Source organism: Lichenostomus cassidix, chromosome 17 (genome assembly GCF_008360975.1).
Source record: "Lichenostomus cassidix isolate B80296 chromosome 17, HeHo_3.0, whole genome shotgun sequence".
NCBI lineage: Eukaryota > Metazoa > Chordata > Aves > Passeriformes > Meliphagidae > Lichenostomus > Lichenostomus cassidix.
Window position 1 is genome coordinate 3,635,735 of NC_139497.1, and position 11,090 is coordinate 3,646,824.

Genomic DNA, 11,090 nt, shown 5'->3' on the forward strand with positions numbered 1-11,090 from the left:
GAGGGATGGGAGAGGCAGAGCAGGATTGTGACAAGGGGACCACAGCAGCCTGCAGCTGCCCAGAGGAGTCCCAGGCACTCCAGGACCGTGAAAGAGGCAGAGCCAGATCTTTTGTACAAAAAGCTGCCACGTTTTATTGCTCTAAAAACACACATTACACTAGAAGCCTAATGAACAAGACCAAATACAGTTCACAGAGGAAACCCAGGACGAAAGAATGGGAACAGACAAACACTCAGCTGTAGTGCAAGTGATTCACTGCAGGAAAGACAGTGAGTACTGACAACACTTTGTGCTGGGTGGGTCCTTCCCACCCACGAAGAGGGAGGTGGCTGTGCCTCCACCACGGTTTTGTGGAGCCTCCACCTCCATCACGTTGAGATTTCAACTGCATAGTTAGTAGCAAGTCAGTCTTACCCCTTTCCTGTGTGTCCTGCAAGATTAAGAACTTGTTGAAAGTATTTTTTTTTAGAGCTAACCCGAGGTAAAACACAGCTGCAGGAGGTGGTTATGGCTGTGAGGAACAAATGGCCTTGCTGAGTCCAACCTGACTCCTCCCAGAAGGGCAGAACCACAGGTTTTGTGCCCAAACGTTTGTCCAAGCTCCTGAAATGCACCTGGCACCCCGAGGGCTGGTGGAAATGCATCCTCCCATTGCTGGGACACTCAGCCTGCTGTCACAAGGAAGCAGAAGGACCAAACAGCATGTTTGACCAGCCCTTCAGACATGCCAGCTGCCATTTCGATCTCCTGCAGCAGGAGATGAGAAATCAGCTGAGAGAAGATGTGCTTTACCACAGCATTAATTCAAAACAGCCTAGGACAGAGGAGAAGTGATGGGCCAAAACAAAAAACACAGAAAACATTCAGTATTAAACCTACCCTTCGCTGCTGAGACCCTTTTCCAGAAAGACATTCAGCCCTGGCTGGAAAACAACTTTTTCTAAGCATGGCCTGACTAGGAGAGGTCTCAAGAGCCTCTGGTTTCCACTGACCTTCTGAAGATCAGGATTTCTGGCAGCCCTGTGCTCGAGCATTCTCTTTCTCACATGGCTATGGACCAGGTCTCGATATCTTCACTTCAGTGAAACCCTTCCCTGAAGAGAGTGGATGTTTTTTCCTGAGGAAAAAAAATGACAAAGATGAATTGAGCTTCCCAGGGCTCAGCCTAAGGAGGAAATGCCCCACTGTGAAACAAGGTTGGACTCTTCAGGTCCTGTGAGAACCTCACTGGAGAAGCATTTTCTGAGTGACCTCCTTTCCTCAGCACAGAAACTCTGGGGGCTTTTGCTACAACGTTTGGAGTCTGAGAAATCACAGTGGCTCTTTCCAGAGGTAGAATGGTCTTTTTATTCACTGCACACACAGAGAATCAATGGGTGTTACACAAGCAGCTCCTGCCCAGCCCAGCTCTGCTCTTCACGCCCAGTGGGCAGCCCCAGGGGACAGAGCTGACACACACAGGGGCAGAGGCATGGAAGAGTGGCACAAATGCTGCCCTGGTGACAACGCTGTGACAAGCCACTGCTAGCCAGGGGATCTTCCACTCTCGGTGTCAGCAAACAGCTCGTTGTACTCAGCGCATCACCCACCCTGAGCTCTCACACAGCTTCTCCCCATCATCTCCTTTCCACAGCCTGGCGAGGAAAACCTCTTCCACAGAGCCCCTGTGGATCAGCCATGGGGCTTGGGTGGCCTCAGCAGGGGTTGGGTTGAGCCTGTGAAACCTCCAGAGAAGGGTTTGAACTTCTCTTGTCCTTGCACAGCTCCAGGCACCCCGAGGGTGCCTCTAAACACAACTAAAAACCACCATGCACTGCCACTTCACTACTGTGGTGCTACTACTCTAAAGGTCCCTCCTATCTCCACCAAAGTTGCCCACAGGGAGGTGAGACCATCCTCTGACTGTCCCCACAGCCCCTGAAAGCCACAGGTGTTGTCACCAAGCCTGCCTGCAATGAGGGCAGCATCTGGCTTGGCTCCAGCTGCATCAGCCAAAATTCCCAAGGGTTCCCACTCCAGACAGACACGTGTAGGAGTAACCATGCTTGGAGCATGGAGGTGACACCTCCAGTGCTGGCAGGAGCAGACATTTCAAGCCCTGTGCCCAAAGGCTCCAGCTCAGCTCTTTCAGAGGAGTCCCTGAGGCTCATTTTCAGCTCAAGGCTGAGCTTTGCCACCCAGAGTGGAGCTGTCCATGCCAAGGAGCCCTGCAGGTGACCAGGAACAGCCCCAGGGACCATGGCAGGAGGACAGTTAGATGAAGCTAGTGAAGGTCCCACCAGCCCTGTGGCTCCTCAGAGCACCCTGCAGGTCTCACCCCTTCCCCTCTGCCTTGCCTTTCACCTCCTGTCACTAAAGCTACTGCAGAACTACTCACAGAGCAAAGCTGCCACTACCAGAGACATTGACATGCAGCAGGCTGCAACATTCCTCTACTAAACACTACAGAATTCCCCACAACCCCCTGAAATCCACGCAAGTGTCCATTCCTGAGGCAGGACTCTGCCCTTGCACCACCCAGAGGTTTTTCCCACTGGAGTATCCCACAGCACATTCCTCCTGCAGCATCCATCCCTGCAGGCAGCAGCAGGCTGTGGACCAATGCATTGCATTCAGCCCAGAGCTGGGGGCTCCAAAACAGCACAGCTTTTTAGGAAAAAGCTGTCTTTATGGAAAAAATCCAGGCTGGTGGTGTCCACTCTGCATCCCAGCAAGGGGTGGCAGAGCAATCCCAGTGCAGAGGCTGGGAAAAGGGGATTTAGCACAAAAAGAGTGCCTTATAGCCCAGTTTTCCTCTCTTCTCTCACCCAAAAGAGGAGGAAAACACACCTGGTTAAGCTTGTGGCCCCAGAACAAGATGAAGGGGTCAAAGGACGACACACTGTTTTTGAAGAGCCTGAGAAACACTCTGAAGGCTGAAATTGGATTTTGCAGCAGCCAGGGCTGTCCCTGGGTTCAGAGACCCCTGGTGAGATGAGGCAGCCCTGTGAAGGACAGGAAACAGAGCACTCCTTTCTCCTATATCCAGAGAAAATGAGCCCCATCAAAATACTTAAATAACCAGAAATAAATTATTCCCCTTTTTCCTAATCAAAACAAAAAGCAACCGTATAAAAATCAAATAAATTACAATCCCCAGCAGAAACCATGATGAGAAGAAGGGGATCTGGACTTAGTGATCAGTTTTGTTCTGCATGGTACAAAGCAAACAGAAAATACAACGTGAAAACCACGGAGAGAGCCTGGAATAATAAAGCAAAACATCCCAGCTGTCCACACTGAAACGGTGCAGCCTTCTCTCTGTTTGCCCAGGGAGGATTTGCCACCTTCCCATACAAAACCAGCTCAGGACTGATGCAAAATACCACAATCCCAAAGACAAAGGCTGTTCCAGCCAAGCAAAGAGCAGGTCCCTTCACACAGGGATGCAGGGAGGTAAAGAGAAGAGTCCCAGGCTCATGAGAGAGGAATGCTCTTGCACATCAGTGATCCTCACAGCAGGAAAATATCCCACTTGGCTCAGCAAACAGCACCCTTTTCAGCTGAGGTACAGCAAACCTCGTCTCCCTTCTGCCCCAGGAAAAGGGTGAAGCTTAAGAAAAGTGCCCTTATTAAGACAAAGTAATTAATTCTTGTCATTCAAGTAAATTGCAGTGACTGCCTGCAGCTGTATCCAGAGGAAGCACGGACTGTGCTTTGTAGGTCCAGGATCTGCCCAGCAGCTCTGGCAGCTCCCCTGACGAGATGGATTTTATCTTTACGTAGGTTTTTGCTGAAAGTTCTTTCCATGCAGCAATTCCTCCAGTCCCATCATTAAAATAGTAGGAGAAGACCAAGCTGAAGCACCAGGGGGTTTTGCAAACCCTGGGTGAGGTGTTGTAGCTGGGAAGGGCCATCCCAGAGAGTGTTCCTAAACACATGGAACCTGCACTGGCAGGGCTTCTGTCCCTCCTCACCCATCCACAGGGCAGTTCCCAAAGGGACACTCCAAAAAAGAAAAAAGGCTGCCTGTTCAGGCTGGGAAAGCAGCACTCATAGAGCAGCACCTCTGCAGCAAAAAGAAGAAAAAGATTAAAAAATAGGGGCACTGTGAGTTATTTGGTTGAGGGTTGAGGAGGAGAGAGGGAGAGATGTGCTGAGGTCTGGCTGCTGGTGTGAGGACAGGACACAGCCTGCCCCAGCCCCTGAGAATTCCAGTTGTTGCTCTGTCCAGGGACATCGTGGCCTAGCAGGGAGTGGAGTGGGCAGAGGGAAGGGCAGAGTGGATTTCTGTGTCTTCACCATCTCAGTGTCCAGGAGAGGTTAACCCCAAGCTGGTGTCCTTCAGAGAGCCTGTCCCTCCAGGGTCCCCGTGAGCTTCTCTTCATCCATCTGCTTCTGCTGCTGGTGGATCCGGGCATAGGAAATGGCATCTCCCCTGTGGAGAGAAGGGACATTGTGGGGAGGTGACCTCCAGGAGCCACCCATGGCCCCAGAGACATCCCCAGCTGCAGCTGGCTCTCCATGCCAAGGGGTTCCAGCAGTGAAACCAGACTTGCTGACCTCTCCAACCCCCAAAGATGGTCATTGCCCCACAGCTGGGCTCATCAGCTGCAGAAAGAAGAGTGGGACCCTCAGGACAACCTGGCCTGGACTTCCAAAATCTCAGAGCTTCATCAAACCTCAGGACCTTCCCTCCCAGAGCTCTGAGCTGAGGGAGATTTCCTCTGTCTGCATTTACACCTGAGCACAGTTTGAGCCAGAGGAAAGAAGAGCCTTTGGGAGGCAGATGGGGCAAGGGCTGGAGCTCCATCTCCCCCTTCCCCACCCTCCACAAGCAGCTGGACCTCTCTTACTTCTTCCCCAGAGCCGACAGCCCGTAGAGCACGCCGGTGGCGAAGGCGATGGCGTTGCCGAAGAGCGTGGTCAGCGTCAGGCTGAGAATGACGGGGAACACGGCCATCCTGCAGGACAGAGGCAGCCCTCAGAGCCAGGCCCTGCTCCCCACAGGATCCAGGGGTGTCCATTCCCCATGGTGAGCCCCCCAGCATCCCCCAGGAGCATCCTCACCCGCAGTAGAAAGCTGCTTTCTGCCAGGCACGCAGCCTGTCAGCCCTGGCGGCCACGGCGTTGGCGAACTCGATGAACTGGCAGCAGAAAGGAGCCTCACACAGGAACAGGATGAAGGCGTTGAGCCTCCAGAGAGAGCAAAGCAGAGTTAATGCTGCCTGGTGGTCACCCCCAGTGAGGGTCAGCAATGCCCCCCAGCCCCACACAGACCAGACACTCCATGCAGGTGAAGCTGGACCTCACTGTGCTCCCTCCCTTGTTGATAATTCCCAAGCCCTGCTGCCCCAGGTTTATTTTGGACAAGGGTAACTCAGGATTTACCTAAAAAGGCATGAAGAAATAATATAAATGGAATGAACTCAACATCTGAACCTGCCTGATGGAGCAAGATCTGTCAATTCCCACAGTTTTTCTCTCCCATCCACTGCCCAAGCAGGGCAGCTTGACCCTCAGTGGGTCTGGTAAGCAATAGCTCCCTCCCAGCAGAGAAATGATGAGAAACTCTGCTCACATCATCCACACGCCGGCTGCAATGTTCAGGGGGTTGATGGTGACACAGTTCCAGAGACCAGCGAAGGCACAGGCTGGAAAAAAAGAGATTTTCAGTGACCAGGATGACCAACCCAGGAGCCCTTGGCCAGGAGTCCTTGGTCAGCACCTGTAGGCATTGCACAGCAGCACAGGAAGATGGGTGGAAAGGTCTGATGGCCCAAAAGAACCTGGGATGCAGGGGAGAGGGCTTCCTCCCAGCTCCAAGAGCTGTTCCAATAATTATTTCCCTAGTGTAGAACAACAGAGCATTTGCTTCCACACAGAAGAAATGTGCACCTGGATGTTGTGTGCCAAGGAATTACTGCTTTGTCCCCAGGTGGACAAACAGTGCCAGCAGGCTCCATCTCTGAGCAGCACAGGGCAAGTTCAGAAATCAAAAACATGATTTGCACACAGGCAAACGATAAACACAGCAGAGGTGAACCCAACCTCTGCCACTCACTGCTGGTTCTGTGCAGCTCAGACATGGGCAGGAAAAAGCTGAGTTTTGGCCTCTGCTGATACAGAAAGAAGAGAATAAAGCCCAAAAGAGCCCCAGTGCTCCTGGCTCTGTAATGCAAGGAGAAGAACCAGGCAGCAGCAACTGAGCTGAGTGCATCCACCTCTTTCCTGCCTCATTAAACTTGCAGAGTGTTCCCATCACCTGATACAGCCCTTTTCCCTCCACCCATGCCAGAGCAGCACAGGGAACTCGAGCCCAGATGGGAGGGCTAAGTAAACAACATTCACACTGCAAAACTCCAGCTAAAATTAATTCTATAGCCCTGCAAGGCTGTCTTGGGGATGATGGAGAGCAGCAGAATCCCTCTCTGAGGATGAGAGCAGCTCTGGATGGGGGATTTTGGGTGTCTGCTGAGGGCATCCCTGAGCAGAGCTGCAGCCCTGACCTTCAAAAGCCTGGCACATGCTTGCAAGGTTTCTTTTAAGCAGCCACTGCTGAATCCTCAAAGTTCCTTTAAAAATAGTTATCCTTGTTTACCAGGCTGGGAAGCAGAATTGCAGGCAATGACAGGACAGATCTAAGGTCATCCCACAAGCAAATGACCTCCTGGTCTTAGGAAACACCAAAAAAAGGTTAATTTTAACACTTCCTAGAACAAAATCCACAGGACCCAAAATCTTTTGGAGAATCCTGCAAGAACAAGATGAGCTAGCAGAGGGGATAAGCCAGGGGATGTGCTAATATCTGTGCTCCAAGGGCACTTCTCACCCTCCCATCCCACAGGGATTGGTGTCAGTGTCCCCACACTGCAGAGGAAACTGAGGCACTGGGGTGGGATGATCTGCTCATGGTCACACATGCAAACAGCTGGAAGAGCAATGGCAGGCAGGATTCCTGGAGCTGTGGGCACATGGAGAGCAGGGCACAACAGAGTTCTAGTTCTCTGTGACCACCAAACCCTTGGATGCTGATGGATGAGGAGTGCAGGGAAAGCAGTCCAGGCTTGTGGCACTCACCCTCCCCCAGGAAAGAACACTCCTGACAACAATGCTGAGTGACTTTCTGGCATTTTATAATTAGCAGAGCAGCAAAAATTCTCAACTATCCCCAAAACACAGCCCAGGCCTGGGGCAGGACCCTGCCTTGCTGAGCAGCACAGCAGAGCACAGAGGTCAGGGCAGCTCCCAGCAGGTCTCCACCTCCCAGCAAACCAAGGGAGGCAGAATGTTCTTTCCTAAGCAAGTTTTTCCTAATCAAACCAACCAGGGGTTGTTTTGCCAGGGTTCTGGGCTGGTTTTGTCCTCCAAAACAACCCTGCAGCACTGTGTCCCTGCAGCAGTCCTGGCTCAGCAGCCACCCCGCTTGCCAGCAGACTAATGACCCAGGAAGCAGAGCTGAGCAAAGCCCACGTCAGCAGGAGCACCGAGCAGCAGGAAAGGAGTCAAAGGTTTGGGATGACAGGAGCACTGCCCCCGGAGCTCCTGCCAGCAGCCAGAGACACAGAACAACTCGGTGACCTCGGGTCTCCTTTGCAGGGCTGCTCATCCCACAGCAGCCTGGTACATCCTTGTCCCACCAGGGTGGGATCAGCTCCTGCCTCAGGAGCCAAAAGGAGATGGAGCTGCCAAGCCAGAGATTTCTTTTGAAAAGATTTTGGGTTAGAGGCCTCACAACAGGGTTAAAATGCAGATAATGCTCCGTGGCACGTAAGCTATGGGAGACAGACAGTTCTGCCATGTGTTTAACTGCTGTCCCATCTCGGATCCCTGAGGAAGCACAAATAACTGGGAGCTAAAATGAGGGGGGAAGGACACCCTTCTCCACAAAGGCTCTATTCATTTCCAGCAGCTGGTCACTGTCCTCAGCACAAGCCTATTTTTGCTCCTAGAGCGTTTTACAAAAGCCACAGACTCTCCTCGTCCCATTACAAACAGGAACAGAAGGGAGAGAAGGGACTTGGCCAAGGTCACCAAGCCAGCGTGTGCAAGAGCCAAAAACGGATCCTGAACCTTGTCTGTCTGGTTCTTGCTCCAGCCCTTGGATTTTTCTGGCTGAAGCAAGTTGTGGCTGCAGGTGTTGCATGTGGCAAATGTTGTCTGCTGGTCTCACCTCCGCTAACAAAGTTTCTCTTCCTTTCTGAGGGAATTTTTCGTTCTGTATGAAATAATCCAGCCCTGTAGCAGCACCACAGTCCTTATAAATTAGTTCTGTTCTCCCACAGTGAGCTGTGAGAACAGCAGCAAACTGCAGCCTTGCTGCTTTATTCATCACCTCTTCTCCAAACCATCCACCTTCAACAAGGTGATAGTGAACAAACAGCATTTTGAAGAGGAATGTTGGTGGCACTGGTTGTCTCTTTCCACAATCCCCTTTTCCTGCTCATAAGGGGAGTCTGTGCCTCGTTCTCTGCCTAATAAAGAGACAGTCAGGGCTCCAGAGCAAGCTGTCACTCCCCAGATCTCTGGCAAATCCTGTTAAGAACCTGGCTCTTCCTCCAAAAGCTTCTCCCAGACTCACCCAAATATATAAAACTCTCATCTTTCCTGTAAAAACAAGCCACGAGTTCGCAGGGCCGTGAACAAAAGGTTGGGAAAATAATCCAAGTATAATTCAGCTGCTTTGAAACACAAAGACAGAGGGGAGGGAAAAAAGAAACTTGCCCTTTCGAGCCACCCAAGAGCTGCTCCAGCACCAGGCTGGCAGTGCCACCAGTGTCACCCAGCAGCTCCTCACCCTCCATCCACATCATCCTGAGCTCTGCACGGGACAAAAGCACAAGGAAAGCGTTGAGGCTCCAGCTCCAGCCACAGCCTGTGGGAAAGATGCTGTTCCACTGAGCCCCACCTGGGATTTGCTCCACAGACACTTCCCAGCTGGTTCTCCTGGCTGCTGGCCTGGCCAGGAGCGCGGGAGGCTCCGGCAGGGCATGGAGAGGCCAGGGGGCTTGGCCCCAGCAAGAGCAGTCCCACCAAATCCTGTCACATCTCCGGAATTTCAGCACCTAGGACATGAAACGGCCAGAGCAGCACATGGTTTAGCAGCCTGGCCAAAAAGGGCTGTCAGGAGCCTGCCCAGTGATGCCATGGGGTGCAAATATCAGCTCCAAAATCACCGTGGGGTTATACAGCCCAGTCCCAAGGTAAAAGCAGGCATGGGAAGGGGCAGGGAGAGAGGGGAATCAGACAAAACTCTCCAGCTGATGGAATAAATCAGGGCTGACTGCACTGGCTGAGAAACCCTCTTGTTTAACTTGAAGTCGTGGACCTGAAGCAGAAGAAATTCTCCATCCTGTGCTCTGCAGGAGATCAGACTAAGCGGTCATAACAGTCCCTCCTGCTTTTAAGAGCTATTAATCTCTCCACAGAATGTAGCAAAACAGCACTCCAGGACAGGCTGATTTCTGGCAAAGTTGCACGGACTCTTTCCCTGGGAAAATTTTTTTCAGCAGCAGGTAATTCCGAGCTCAGCCAACTCACTCTGCGTCTGCAGCTCCGTTCTCTGTGTCCTACCAACCCCCTCAAAAACACACAGCACAACCCAAAACCATTCTTCACCTTCAATACAACCCACAGACAGGCCTTCTACAATCAGCAGCAGGAGTAAAGGAAACATGCTCTGACAGTCAGGATGGCGGGAAAAAAAATAAGTTGCAGGAATATATAAACACCTGAAAGTCAAACAGGATAAAAACCCTGTGGCTGCTCTTTCAGCCCTGAGCTGACCATCCTGAGGGTGGTGTTTGGGGTAAAATCATCTGATTTTCCTGTCCCCAGCCCCAGGGGCTCAGCTGCTGCTGAGGGAGTGCTGTACCCAAGAAGGAACTGGAGGATTTGCAGGCTGCCCCGTGACGTCCCTGGTGCCAAAGTTCAGCAGGTTGGGTGAGCACAGAGCACAGCCCTGCTGGGCAGCTGCCACCACCCCACTGCAGGCACAGCCACCTCCATCCCTCCTGCCCCAAACACAACAAACCAGCATGCACAGCTGGCACCAACCCACACCCCCAAACACCCTGGCAGGACCCCGACACGAGCTCTGCCATGCAGGAGGGCTGGGAGGGAAGGCAATACTCACACATGCCCCCGATGACCCCGGCAATCCTGCAGAGCCACCTGTACCACCAGGTCATGCCCTCGTCGGCGGAGCTGGCCGCTGGCTCGGGGGCTGCTGCTGCTGCTGCTGGGAACTGCTCATCCTGCGAGCTCATCTCCCCCCAGCTCCCGGGGGCTCAGCGCCCTGCTCCCCACCTGCGTGTCCCCAGGTGTCACCCCCTGCTCCAGCCGGCCAGGGGACAGTCCCTAAAGCCAGGCCTGGGCCTGTCCCCGTGTCGCCATGCAGGGCCTGGCCGGCAGCAGCCCCCCCAGGGCTGACAATGGAGGGGCTCTGGCTGCAGAGCAATGCCAGCGGCCCTGGAGCTGCTCCACGGCTGGCTCGAGCTGCATTGTGGGTCCCCCCCGGCAGCAGGCAGGGCTTTGGCTTTGATGTCACTCGCATTAAAAGGCTGTGGGCAGAGCTCTGCTGTGTGTGCTCAGCAGCAGAGGCACAGCCATGCACCCTGCAGCAGCAGCTCTGGGTGCCCCTGGGTGTTGTTATCCTGGCAAGGCAGTGTTTGCTTTCCCAGAAAGGGAAACAGGAATCCTCACTTGGACGGGAATTGGATGCTGTTGCAAAATTCTGCCCTCCAGATAAGAGGGTTGCACTCCCCTTATCTGAATGGAATTAGGTTTTCTCCCCAGAAAATGCGACTACAAATGGCATTTTGGAAATCAGAGATGCCTCAGCTGGCAACCTGTTGGTGTCCAAACGGGACAAGGGAACACCCTGAATTCTCTTGAACTGTGAAGGCAACAGCTGCACTTTGTGCAGATGAACATGGAGCACAACCAGAGCCCAGCTCTGCACAGTCGATCTGGAACAACACATAGCAGTGAGACTTGGGATCCAGAGCAGAGTGGGAAGACAGATCCCATCTGCTGCAAGGTTACAAAGAAAGGATTAAGGAAAGGATGTCTTTTCATTACCATCTCCTGTCAGACAGGAAATGAAG

General features: G+C 52.8%; 1 protein-coding gene across 2 annotated transcripts; it reads right to left on the bottom strand.

Moving 5' to 3' along the window:
- Window positions 1-109: 109 nt before the first annotated feature.
- Window positions 110-11,014, bottom strand: CACFD1 (calcium channel flower domain containing 1). 2 transcript variants are annotated; one of them, XM_085076902.1, is made up of 6 exons: window positions 10,118-11,014; window positions 5,564-5,636; window positions 5,053-5,178; window positions 4,839-4,946; window positions 4,285-4,420; window positions 110-4,051 (listed from the first exon to the last, which is right to left on the bottom strand). In XM_085076902.1, the coding sequence occupies exons 1-5, from the start codon at window positions 10,248-10,250 to the stop codon at window positions 4,327-4,329; spliced, it is 534 nt and encodes a 177-aa protein (XP_084933028.1). In that variant the 5' UTR covers window positions 10,251-11,014; the 3' UTR covers window positions 110-4,051; window positions 4,285-4,326. The 2 variants fall into 2 exon arrangements, with proteins under 2 accessions (XP_084933028.1, XP_084933027.1); XM_085076901.1 differs by having other exon boundaries at window positions 110-4,420; window positions 10,118-11,011.
- Between the last annotated feature and the right edge of the window lie 76 nt (window positions 11,015-11,090).

What these genes read in the sequence shown, in the direction of transcription:
- CACFD1 (XM_085076902.1), bottom strand. Translation starts at nt 10,250, where the DNA reads ATGAGCTCGCAGGATGAGCAGTTCCCAGCAGCAGCAGCAGCAGCCCCC. An exon ending in GCAGCCGGCGTGTGGATGAT is followed by an intron (nt 5,179 to 5,563) that starts GTGAGCAGAGTT and finishes CTCTCTCTGGAG; the next exon opens with GCTCAACGCCTTCATCCTGT. An exon ending in CTGTCGGCTCTGGGGAAGAA is followed by an intron (nt 4,421 to 4,838) that starts GTAAGAGAGGTC and finishes TTCTCTCCACAG; the next exon opens with GGGAGATGCCATTTCCTATG.